General features: G+C 39.8%; 1 protein-coding gene across 1 annotated transcript; it reads left to right on the top strand.

The window, feature by feature from the left end:
* Positions 1-3,659: 3,659 nt before the first annotated feature.
* Positions 3,660-12,637, top strand: LOC123518765. The gene is made up of 5 exons (XM_045279767.1): positions 3,660-3,759; positions 8,644-8,744; positions 9,564-9,782; positions 10,674-10,798; positions 11,299-12,637. Exons 1-5 carry the CDS (start codon positions 3,660-3,662, stop codon positions 11,411-11,413), a joined length of 660 nt encoding a protein of 219 aa, XP_045135702.1. The 3' UTR covers positions 11,414-12,637.
* The last annotated feature ends 605 nt before the right edge of the window (positions 12,638-13,242 follow it).

The raw sequence follows: 13,242 nt of genomic DNA, 5'->3' as shown, positions 1-13,242 counted from the left end.
CTTTCGACAATATTATGTGTGTGCTTTCATATTCCTCTGAGTATGTGACGCATGTTCCTCTGCAGGACTTTTTCCTATGGATGCAGTGTATACAGACTGCTGCTCCCAAACAATAGACTTGTGCTCTTTTGTAGTTGTCGGTACCACTGTACCACTCTTGATCTAAAGCATCTTGTGCACATCTGATAGTCTTCTATAAACGAAACCTGAGCCCTGTGTGAAATGAAAGCAAATGTCATGTTTTTAGTTGTTGCAATAAGCACCTCACGCTTGTTACATTTTTCACTCTGTCTTATCCTAAAGTGAATAATTCTCTAGCTATTAACATTAAGCCTTCTTTTTTTTTTTTTTTTTTTACGTAGGGAAGAGGGCCAGCCAAGGGCAAAAAAAAGAAAGTTAGAAAAAGGCCCACTTGAGCGCTGGCTCTCCAAAGAGTTCAAAAAGTGCCAAAACCGTCAGCCAGAATTAGGGGACCAAATGCCTCGATACCTCGCTCTTAAAAGAAGACAAGTTGTAGGAATTCGGAAATACAGATCCAGGGAGGGAGTTCCAGAGTTAACCAGTGAAAGGGATGAATGACTGAGCGTACAGGTTAAATCTTGCATTAGAGAGTTGGACAGAATAAGGATGAGAGGAAGAAGAAAGCCTTGTGCAGCGTGGCCGCAGGAGGAGGGGAGGCATGCAGTTAGCAAGATCAGTAGAACAGTTACCATGAAAATAGCGATAAAATATAGAAAGGGATGCAACATTTCGGGGGTGAGAAAGAGACTGAAGACAGTTAGTCAGAGGAGGGGAGTTGATGAGACGAAGAGCTTTCGATTCCACCCTATCAAGCAAAGCTGTGTGACTGGAACCCCCAAACATGCGAAGAGTACTCCATACAGGGACGGATAAGGCCCTTATACAGAGTAAGCAGTTGGAGGGCGAGAAAAACTGTCGGAGACGCCTCAGAACACCTAATTTCATAGAAGCTGTTTTAGCAAGAGATGAGATGTGAAGTTTCCAGTTAAGATTATGAGCAAAGGACAGACCGAGGATATTCATTGTGGAAGAGGAGACAGTTGAGTGTCATTGAAGAAGAGGGATAGTTGTCTGGAAGGTTGTGTCGAGTTGATAGATGGAGGAATTGAGTTTTGAGGCATTGAAAACTACTAGATTTTCTCTGCCCCAATCGGAAATCTTAGAAAGATCGGAAGTCAGGCGTTCCGTGGCGTCCCGCGTGATCTGTTGATTTCCTGAAGGGTTGGACGTCTCTGAAAGAACGTGGAAAGATGTAGGGTGGTATCATCAGCGTAGGAGTGGATAGGGCAAGAAGTTTGGTTAAGAAGGTCATTAATGAATAATAGAAAGAGAGTGGGTGACAGGACAGAACCCTGAGGAACACCACTATTAATAGGTTTAGGAGAAGAACAGTAGCCGTCTACCACAGCAGCAATAGAGCGGTCGGAAAGGAAACTTGAGATAAAGTTGCAGAGAGAAGGATAGAAGCCGTAAGAGGGCAGTTTTGAAATCAAAGCTTTATGCCAGACTCTATCAAAAGCTTTTGATATGTCTAACGCAACAGCAAAAGTTTCACCGAAATCTCTAAAAGAGGATGACCAAGACTCAGTAAGGAAAGCCAGAAGATCACCAGTAGAGCGACCTTGACGGAAGCCATACTGGCGATCAGACAGAAGATTGTGAAGTGACAGATGTTTGAGAATCTTCCTATTCAGGATAGATTCAAAAACTTTAGACAAGCAAGAGATTAAAGCTATAGGACGGTAGTTTGAGGGGTTAGAACGGTCACCCTTTTAGGAACAGGCTGAATGTAGGCGAACTTCCAGCAGGAAGGAAAGGTAGAAGTCGATAGACAAAGTTGGAAGAGTTTGGCCAGGCAAGGTGCAAGCACAGAAGCACAGTTTTTGAGAACAATAGGAGGGACCCCATCAGGTCCATAAGCCTTCCGAGGGTTTAGGCCAGCAAGGGCATGGAAAACATCATTACGAAGAATTTTGATTGTAGACATGAAATAGTCAGAGGGAGGAGGAGAGGAGGACAAGCCCAGAATCGTCCAAGGTGGAGTTGTGAGCAAAGGTTTGAGAAAAGAGTTCAGCTTTAGAGACAGAAGAGATGGCAGTGGTGCCATCAGGATGAAATAAAGGAGGAAAGATGAAGAAGTGAAGTTATTTGAGATGTTTTTGGCTAGATGCCAGAAGTCACGAGGAGAGTTTGAGTTTGAAAGATTTTGACATTTCCTATTTATGAAAGAGTGTTTGGCAAGTTGAAGAACAGACTTGGCATGATTCCGGGCAGAGATATAAAGTGCATGAGATTCAGGAGATGGAAGGCTCAAGTACCTTTTGTGGGCAACCTCTCTATCATGTATAGCACGAGAACAGGCTGAGTTAAACCAAGGTTTAGAAGGTTTAGGTTGAGAAAAGAATGAGGAATGTACGCCTCCATGCCAGATACTAACACCTCTGTTATGCGTTCAGCACAAAGAGATGGGTCTCTGACACGGAAGCAATAATCATTCCAGGAAAATCAGCATAATACCTCCTCAGGTCCCCCAACTGGCAGAGGCAAAACGCCAGAGGCACCTTCGCTTTGGGGATCCTGCGGAGGATTGGAAAAATAGGACAAGATACAGAAATGAGATTGTGATCGGAGGAGCCCAACGGAGATGAAAGGGTGACAGCATAAGCAGAAGGGTTAGAGGTGAGGAAGAGATCAAGAATGTTGGGCGTGTCTCCAAGACGGTCAGGAATACGAGTAGGGTGTTGCACCAGTTGCTCTAGGTCATGGAGGATAGCAAAGTTGAAGGCTAGTTCACCAGGGTGGTCAGTGAAGGAGAGGAAAGCCAAAGCTGGTGGTGAACATTGAAATCTCCAAGAATGGAAATCTCAGCGAAAGGGTAGAGGGACAGAATGTGGTCCACTTTAGAAGTTAAGTAGTCGAAGAAATTTATAGTCAGAAGAGTTAGGGGAGAGATAAACAGCACAGATGAATTTAGTTTGAGAGTGACTGTTAAGTCGTAGCCAGATGGTGGAAAATTCGGAAGACTCAAGAGCGTGGGCACGAGAGCAAGTTAAGTCGTTGCGTACATAGACGCAACATCCAGCTTTGGAATGAAAATGAGAATAGAGAAAGTAGGAGGCAACTGTCAGTTGCCTCAGACAGCTATGTTTCGGTGAGGAAAAAAAAAATGAGGTTTAGTAGAGGAGAGGTGGTGTTCCACAGATTGAAAATTAAATCTAAGACCGCGAATGTTGCAGAAGTTAATGTAGAAAAAGTTGAGGGAGGTGTCAAGGCATTTGTGTGTCTCTGAGAAGCGCAACAGTCGCTTCCAACAGATATAACAGAGAGCGGGTGTAGTGGGTGAAAGAAAAGTAGCAAATAATTAGTAAGGAAGATTTTATTTATATATATATATATATATATATATATATATATATATATATATATATATATATATATATATATATATAAAGAATGCCCACTGAGGTGCTAGTAATCATGTTTCCTTGATTGTTGTCCAAGACTTGATTAATTGATTGAGTGACTAAGGAAAAGTAAGTACTGGGGAGAGGAATTCGCTGCAACATCGCGGTCATGGCGCCGAAGGGATCGGGAGTACTAGTTTAGTCCACGGAGCCAACGAGCACTGAACGGTCTGCATGGCTGAACCTTCTAGCGACAGGCCAGCTATCATAGAAGGTGGCCACAACAAAGTCACTCTCTATGACGAGGTGCTGGCCAAGTTAGATTGCAGAACAAGTAATTCATAGACTAAAACAAGAATATTGTAGAAAACCTAACCGAAAACTTCTTTGCATACATATCAGTAAGACTAAGGGTAATCCTTCAAAAATATCAATTCATTAACACAAAACCATAAAGGGATGGGATGAAAAAGCTGAAGCTGCTTGCAGATACGAGGCATCAGACAACCTTAATTCTTTGATGGCTAGCTTGTCACTGTAGCTGCCAGCAGATACGAAGGCAATCTCAAATAAGTTATCAGCTTTCTTTGATGGCTAACCTGTTGCTGGAGCATTCAGTGACTTTTGGTGCTCTTTCCATTTGGCGTCATATGACCGCGATATTACGCTCTTTTTCTTTTTTTTTTTTTATTATTATTTGTTTATTTATTCATTTTTTTTTTTACTATTTATCATTAATTTTTGCAATCTTTATACAATCCTAACATAGCCCTTCGTTCTTTCCTTTGTAGAAACTGTAACATCAGGATTATTCTACGGTACTCCGTCGTTATCGTCGTGCATGTCATATATTTTACTTAATGTCAAATGCTGCTTTACAGGAGGTTACCCATCTAAGTTAAACCACTTAAAGATCCGCCACCAGGGCTCATAGGATCTGTGGGATCGTCGAAGCCCGAAAAAACAACAACAACCACTTAAAGTCGGTCATTATTGCTTAACGGGCTGAGTGGAGTCGGATGAGCAGCGGTGCATTCATCACGCTATAGTATTTGTTGAATAAATGCAGTTTTCAATAGACCTTTGGTACAATACAGAACTACATCCCTCGTTATATTCACAAAGATTGCATTGCAACCTGCAGACAGTGAAAAGTTTATTTTCATCCTTGTAAAGTTAGTCTTTGCTTCCAAGCTTGCTCTCGTGCCCACAATCTTGAATCTTCAGAATTTTCTACCATCTGGCTAAGACTTCAATGTCACTCTCTAACTAAATTCATCTGTGCTGTATACCTCTCACCTAATTCCTCTGACTATGTAAAATTCTTTGACTATTTGACTTCCAAGGTGGAGCACATCTTATCTCACTTTCCTTTTGCTGAGATCTCCATTTTAGGGGATTTCAATGTTCACCACCAGCTTTGGCTTTCATCTTCTTTCACTGACCAACCTGGTGAACAAACCTTCAACTTTGCTATCCTTCATGACCTAGAGCAGCTAGTGCAGTTCCCTACCCGTATTCCTGACCGCCTTGGAGACACGCCCAACATTCTTGATCTTTTCCTAACCTCCAACCCTTCTGCTTACTCTGTTAAACTTTCCTCTCCGTTGGGCTCCTCCGACCACAATCTAATTTCCGTTACCTGTTCTATCACTCCAGTGCAGCCTCAGGACCCGCCTAAGCGGAGGTGCTTCTGGCATTTTAACTCTGCTAAGTGGGAGGAACTAAGGCAGTACTATTCTGATTTCCTTGGGATGATTATTGTTTTCATGTCAGAGATCCTTCTCTTTGTGCCGAGCGCATAACAGAGGTGATTATCTCTGGCATGGAGCTATACATTCCTCATACTTTCTCTAACCCTAAAGCTAAAAAGCCTTGGTTTAACTCTGCTTGTTCTCGTGCTGTCAATGATAGAGGCGGCTCACAAACGGTTCCGTAGCCATCCAACTGCTGAAACTCATGCCCTATATATTTCTGCCCGTAATCATGCCAAATCTATTCTCCAACTTACTAAAAACTCTTTCATCAATAGAAAATGTCAAAGTCTTTCCAATTCTAACTCCTCTCGAGATTTCTGGCATCTAGCCAATAATATCTCTAACAACTTTACTTCTTCGTCTTTCCCTCCTTTACTTCATCCAGATGGCTCTACAGCTGTCTCTTCTTTTCTAAAGCTGAACTCTTCGCTCAAACCTTTGCTACCAACTCAACTTTGGATGATTCTGGGCATATTCCTCCTACTCCTCCACCCTCTGACTACTTCATCCCTAAAATTAAAATTCTTTATAAAGACGTTTTCCTGGCCCTCTCTGGCCTTGATTCTCGGAAGGCTTACGGTCCGGATGGAGTCCCTCCTGTTGTTCTCAAAAACTGTGCTTCCGAACTCGCTCACTGCCTGGTCAAACTCTTTCATCTGTGTCTCTCTACTTCTATTTATCCTTCTTGCTGGAAGTTTGCTCACATTCAACCTGTCCCTAAAAAAGGTGACCACTCCAATCCTTCTAACTACCGCCCTATAGCTTTGATTTCCTGCCTTTCTAAAGCCTTTGAGTCTATCCTTAATAGGAAGATAATGAGGCATCTATCAGCTCACAACCTTCTCTCTGATTGCCAGTATGGTTTCCGTAAAGGCAGATCTACTGGTGATCTTCTTACTTTCCTAACTGAATCTTGGTCATCCTCTTTTAGGGACTTCGGTGAAACCTTTGCTGTCGGCCTTGACATATCGAAAGCCTTCGATAGAGTCTGGCACAAATCTTTAATTTCTAAACTACCCTCCTACGGATTCTATCCTTCTCTCTGTACCTTCATCTCCAGTTTCCTTTCCGATCGTTCTATTGCTGCTGTAGTAGACGGTCACTGTTCTTCCTAAAACTATCAACAGTGGTGTTCCACAGGGTTCTGTCCTATCACCCACTCTCTTTCTATTATTCATCAATGATCTCCTAAATCTGACTCAATGCCCTATCCACTCCTATGCTGATGATACCACCTGCATTATTCAACAGCGTTCAACAGACGCCCAACCCAACAACAATTAAATGACTCAAGGCGAGATGCTATAGGACGCCTAACTTCTGATCTTTCACTTGTTTCTGATTGGGGCAGAGAAAACCTGGTTTTGTTCAATGCCTCAAAAACTCAATTTCTACAACTATCTACTCGACATAACCTTCCAGACAACTATCCTCTCTTCTTCAATAACACTCAACTTCCCTCTCCTCTACATTAAACACACTCGGTCTATCCTTCACTAAAAATCTAAACTGGAAATTTCACATCTCTACTCTTGCTAAATCAGCTTCCAAGAAGTTAGGTGTCCTATGGCGTCTTCGTCCATTTTCTCTCCCTCCCAGCTGCTTGCTCTGTACAAGGGCCTTATCCGCCCGTGTATGGAGTATGGCTCTCATGTCTGGGGGATCCACACACAGCTTTACTAAACAAGGTGGAATCTAAAGCTTTTCGTCTTATCAACTCTTCTCCTCTAACTGACTGTCTTGATTCTTTAAGTCACCGCCGCAATGTTGCATCTTTATCTGTCTTCTACCGCTGTTTTCATGCTGTCTGCTCTTCTGAACTTGCTAACTGCATGCCTTCCCCCTCCTGCGGCCTCGCTGCACAAGACTCTCTACTTCTTCTCATCCCTATTCTGTCCATCTTCCTAATGCAAGAGTTAACCAGTATCTTCACTCCTTCATTCCCTACACTGGTAAACTCTGGAACTCTCTACCTGTGTCTGTATTTCCACCTGCCTATGACTTAAACTCTTTCAAAGAGGAGTGTCAAGACACCTCTTACGTTAACTGGACCCTCCTTTTAGATTTTTTGTTTTCTCTTTCTACTTTCCTCTTAACAGGGCCTGGCAACCAGCAGGATTTTTTTTTCCAACACTTTGTTTGCCCTTGGCCAGTGCCCTTGTAATGTAAAAAAAAAAAAAAAAACTAGAAAACCAGCGATTTTTTTATTTCCTGAGCATTTTTTTTTTCATTGAGGGTGCTTGTATGCTGCTAGATAGATTGAGCCCTGGGCGATCACCCACATTGCCCATAGCAAAAACTGGTTCTTGCCACACCTGTAATTATTGACACAATGTATAAAACTATTGTAAAAACTATTTTTTTTTGGTGCCAAACTGTGAAGATATTTCAATATTATGGTAACCATTTCTGAAGAGTAGGCAACTTGTAGAAATAGGTAGTTAGGTTTAAGCACCATGAGAGTAATCTAACCATAGAAATTAGATTCGGGGACTGCAATTCCAGTGGGCCTTTTTTGTTAAATATATTTTTTTGCCCTTGGCAGTTCTCTCTCTTACATAAAAAAGAGAAAAACTAGCCCCTTTACACATGTTACTTGCACGGCTGTAATATTTACTGACACCAATAACATATACCTGTTGAGCCACCAGGTGAAGACAGGGGCAATGACTCACTGGCAGGCTGAAGACAGGCAGAAGTTCCACAGGTGATCTGGCAGGTATTGAGTGCCAGATGTAGTACTTCATGAGCAGCAGCGTTTGTGATCGAGTTGCATATAATTTATATTAGTTTTTGGTTTATGGATAAGTATATTCTGTGTTGTGGCTTAAGTGTATTAAATTATTAGTTTGTACAATCTTACGTACACGGTGAATGAAGGCAGGTCACTAAAAGGAAAAGACACTGCCTAAAGTCTTTCACCAGTTTGATCACCATGTAAATCACCAGAGTTAATCACACACAGAGAGTCTCAGCACACACTTGCCAACATCACGCCACCCAAGGAAGATCTGAGGTGTCGCGCACAGGGGGCATCATAAGGTGTGGTAGTGGTGTTGAAGTTAGTGACACAGAAAATTACTTACACATTTAAATATTTTAGTTAGTGATTGAGGTGTATTTTATTTAAATGGCTTAAAATTAATGTTAGTAGTTTTCGTACCTCTCAGGATTCAGAAGTATATTACATGATTTACTGTACATGGCAACTAGAAACAGATGCGTCTCTAGTCTAGCAGGACAAGTATCTAGCATTTACGAGATGGGACGAACGTACTAATGATGCACGCAAAATACAGAATAGCTAAATCAGAATATAGAAATATATCTACCTAACCAGTGCACCTTAAACACATCAATCACCAAGTGAAGTATGTATACATACTGGATTTTTCCTAGACTAATGATTTCCAAGCTGTGCACCACAACTCTCACCAAAGTGTGCTGCTTAATTTTCCTAGGTAATTATATGTTCTTAAATGTGCCTCTTAGGAGACCTGCACAACACTTGACTGCAGGTTTGGTGCTCTGTGAAAGTCCAAGATGTAATCTTAGTGTGCCAGTAAGCAATTTGATTGAGAATCTTAGCTATTTTGAAAAATTATAGGATATGCTAGGTGTTGACAGTCAGTGTAGACCACCTTTCCTCAGGCATTTCTAGCTAATAATTTCCAGGAAGCTCTAAAAATTCCTATGAAAATAGTTTTGATTACATAGATAGTAAACAGCATGGGTGGATGCATATGCCTTACACTAGCCATTACATATTTTTAGGTGATTCTGCTTTAAAAGACTGTGGATGAAGTACTTTAATTTCCAACAGTGAGTCAGTGTGACTTGTTTTTAGTAAGAGTAAGACACTCAAGCTGAGTAATTATTTCAATACATTTGTCATTGTCAGCTTAACTGTTAAAGTCTAGGGTGAGAACCTGAATTGAAAATAGTCGAAGAATGAGAAGCTAGAAATTACATGCTCTCCATAGCGTGCCATGACATAGCAAGCTTAACTGAAGAATAATTATCATGTTATGCTGTTATATTAGAGTTAATTGCCTTATAAAAGTTGGTTACCCACCCAACAGGGTTGGGTTAGGTTTGCATCACAGGGTTACATTTAGATCAAGATCGGTCTGCTTTCTAATGCTACTTTAATTCCAAGTGGATACATATGAGATGCAGATTATGTCATCTAGTAACAGATTGATTGCTTTCTTTATTAACAAAAGAATGCTGTGCCTAAGATTATTTGTGATCATAATGTCTTTTGTATTATGTTGTTTTAATCTTTTTTCTCTTATCAGTTTAGTAGGAAAAGAAGAGTAGAATTAGAAAATGATGATTATATACATATCATTTGTAATTTTCCATTTCTTTCCTCAAGGCATGGCTTGAGACCTGTCAGGTGCTGTGGAACAACACTTCACTGATCTTTGTGGCATCAGTGTGCCTGTCCTTGGTGGTGGTGGTGGTCAGCTGGATATTGAGCAAATCTCGCCAACATTACCCTCAGTCCTGCCATACCCAGCCCAAGAAACCTCATGGGGAATGTGCCAAAAAGGACACAGTAGAGAAGACAGAGGATTTAGACCATGATAAAACAGTATGTATATTTAGCTGATTCTCTATACCTGCAGTCTTTATTCTATTTTTGGTTTAAAATGACTGATATCTGCACTACATTACTTGGAGTATTTTAATCAACATTTGTATTAGTACTACTGTACCTGTTTTCTTCACAAAATCTCTCTCTCTCTCTCTCTCTCTCTCTCTCTCTCTCTCTCTCTCTCTCTCTCTCTCTCTCTCTCTCTCTCTCTCTCTCTCTCTCTCTCTCTCTCTCTCTCTCTCTCTCTCTCTCTCTCTCTATCATATGTATATATATATATATATATATATATATATATATATATATATATATATATATATATATATATATATATATATATATATATATATTATTTTGTGGGTTCTTTACCTGAATTTCTTGATTCCAATAAAATTATATGCCAGGTGAATAACATTGATAAATGTAGGGTCATCATCTTAAAAATATATAAGACAAGAAAATAGTATGAGACCACTTAGAATAGGGATAAGCTAACACTCAAGCAGGTTTTTCGTCATATTTAATATTGATTATATTGCTTATCATTGGCAAGTACTATATACAGTGTAACCTGAAATTTTAAAGGTGAGAATAGTGAATATGATGAGGTGACAAGAAAAGGTATCATCAAGCTAGGCAGAACTGATGCTGGAAGTATGAGATAATAAGCTCATGGAAGAAGTTGGAATATGAGAGAGAGAGAGAGAGAAGATTGAGTATGCAAGAATGAGGAGCATGATTGAGTACAAATACAGACACACAATGGTCATCCTCTGTAGGGAATTCTTAGCAAGAAGTGGCTCAAACACAGAACAATTCCTAATTTAATGGTGATGTTACTGTGGGTTTCAATGATGATACTGATGATGATGTATATGGTGCCTTCAGGATGTGGACAAAGTGATGGAGTACAGCCAACACCTGCCAGGACAAGTGAAGAGGGCTCAGCAGCGCTCCTTGGAAAAGTCCATTGAAACAGAGATGAGTGATGAGCAGAGAGCCACTGAGAGGGAGTGAGTATGTGTTGCTTACCACTGCTTGAACACCATCAAAAGTTCATGCTTAGTTACCATACCAGTACAGTGCTTCTTTTTGTATTGTTTTGATAGATTCACTCATTTGCGTCATGGGAATTTTGTAGCTTGCTGTGGTGTTTTCATGATTTGTAATAAGTTGCCATCTTTTCATGAAAGTTTTGTTATGCATCATATATGTTTTGTTATGCATTTACTCACTGTGTGGAGTTTATGAATGTTATTTATTTACTGAGGATGTTCTTTATTTATAGTAAATGTTCTCCATGAAGAGAGTTTGGTAAAACAATATAAAAGAATAATAACATTATAGAATGTGAATCATAGAACACGTAGGTAAAAAACATGAACATTAGAAAATAGGAGAAAAGACGATTTAAGAGGTAACAAGAATGAGTGGGAGAAAATATTAGTGAGTAGCATTAAAGAAACAAACCAATGTTTAGCAATGCTAACATAATGTACTCTTTACTTTTCAGAATCCAGTCCCAGCAGCTGGCAGCAATATTTAAAATGATGAAGGAACAGGAAGAGAAATTTGGGGAAACAACAATGGATGAGATTAAGGACCAAATGAAGCTGTATTGTGGCTAGCCCAACCTTGCAGCTTCTAAGACCCTCAAGTGCTAGATTATTACCAAAAATTAGTAGATGGTGTATTGATATGCATTTTAACTTTTTACTTTATGAAAGATAGGTTCTATTTACTTTTAACTAATACCACCAGACCATTTAATGGGATAATAATGAATATTTAACTGTACTGGAAAACGTTTAACACTATAGAAACTATTAGTGATGAAAAAGCAGAAGTATGTTACATGAGGATTTTTGGAAGTGTACCAGTTTTACAAACATTAATTATTGGACCATTACAGTATATAGATTTATTCTATACTAGAGAGAGTGCAGGTAGTGCTTCCTGTTTAAGGCAAACTTTTTGAAATAAAAATCTAATTATTTATTTATATCTCGCATGCTCTGTCATAATGCAGCTATCCTCTTTAATGGGACGCCATGGTAATGAAGTCCCCCACCTTCCCTCAGTCTGGCTTTCCAACATTCTGGCATCAAGAACTCATCTGTCACACCTACCCCTCCAGTAGTAGTCTTCTATTTATACATTTTACTGGTTGCCTCTCTTCCATATTTTCTTCCTTAGTTTCATTCATGTACACACTTCATAAACTCATTCTCATTTGTTATTACTATGACTCCAAACTGCCTCACCATGTCACGGTGAGACCATGCTACCACTCCACATCTCTTCCTTTTATCCTCTTCACATGTGCCAAAATTCTCATACATTTCTTTCCTTCTCATCCTGACAGCAGCATTGCATATGAAGACCCCCATGCAATAGGGGCCAATATGTTACCACCACCGAAATTGTGTTTTTATGTGTTTCCTTCAAGGCCAACTCTTACTGAATCCTTATAGACACAAGGTTGAGCGTTGCTAATTTAGGTGCGTAGCAAGCAGCTAGAAACAGCTAAGTGCATCAGGTTTTAGCAGGCAAGAGGGTTCAACTAATGCATGTAGGAAGCCAATGAGAGTGCTGCTGGGATACCACACCCTTTCTTTTGACCAGTCAGTGATGTGTGGCAGCCATGTGTCTCAGTCTGTGTTGTGTACACACGCTTGTCATATTTTGGTTTCTTTAAAGTTTTTTTATTATTAACATCATCTCTCCATCCAGCACCACCCACATCAGCTATTTATACATCCAGTGTTAGATAATGTAACCAACTATGATAATGTCAATGAATAATGCCTTTATTACACTCATAAGATAATAAAAACCCACAAATCTCAAAATTTTTTTACATTTTTGGAAAAAAAAAGTAATAAAAAATTTATTGTGATTACTTTTGGCTAAAAGTTATACCATGGCATATTCATAGCACCAGTTGCCAATGGTCCAATTAGGGCAGCAATCTAGTAATAACTAGGGAAACTTTTTTTTTCAGGGAATCCCATATGGAATTTTTTTCTTTTCATAAGCTTTCTATTGGTATGTAGAAATTTATGATTATGCCTTTTTTGTGTGGTACAATTGCTCCAAGATAACCTTAAATATCTCAAAACTACTATACTGGTATGTTGGCCCCAATCACACAGGGTTCCTTATATCTTATAAAAAAACTCATCTACTACACATATTTGAGTGTTCATTTCATTTTCATATCAGGTATGTATCATAGGGAAAGAAAGATAACACTATTTCTTATCTTCTTCGATTTCTTATTCATTCCATTCATAAGTATATTTTTTGTCCTTGTAACCTCTCTCTCTCTCTCTCTCTCTCTCTCTCTCTCTCTCTCTCTCTCTCTCTCTCTCTCTCTCTCTCTCTCTCTCTCTCTCTCTCTCTCTCTCTCTCTCTCTCTCTCTCTCTCTCTCTCTCTCTCTTGCTAAGGGCAATG

The sequence above is a fragment of the Portunus trituberculatus genome, chromosome 44, assembly GCF_017591435.1.
Source record: "Portunus trituberculatus isolate SZX2019 chromosome 44, ASM1759143v1, whole genome shotgun sequence".
Taxonomy (NCBI): domain Eukaryota; kingdom Metazoa; phylum Arthropoda; class Malacostraca; order Decapoda; family Portunidae; genus Portunus; species Portunus trituberculatus.
This window is presented reverse-complemented; position numbering and strand designations above follow the sequence as displayed.

What these genes read in the sequence shown, in the direction of transcription:
- LOC123518765 (XM_045279767.1), top strand. Translation starts at nt 3,660, where the DNA reads ATGGCTGAACCTTCTAGCGACAGGCCAGCTATCATAGAAGGTGGCCAC. An exon ending in ATTTAGACCATGATAAAACA is followed by an intron (nt 9,783 to 10,673) that starts GTATGTATATTT and finishes TGGTGCCTTCAG; the next exon opens with GATGTGGACAAAGTGATGGA. An exon ending in CAGAGAGCCACTGAGAGGGA is followed by an intron (nt 10,799 to 11,298) that starts GTGAGTATGTGT and finishes TTTACTTTTCAG; the next exon opens with AATCCAGTCCCAGCAGCTGG.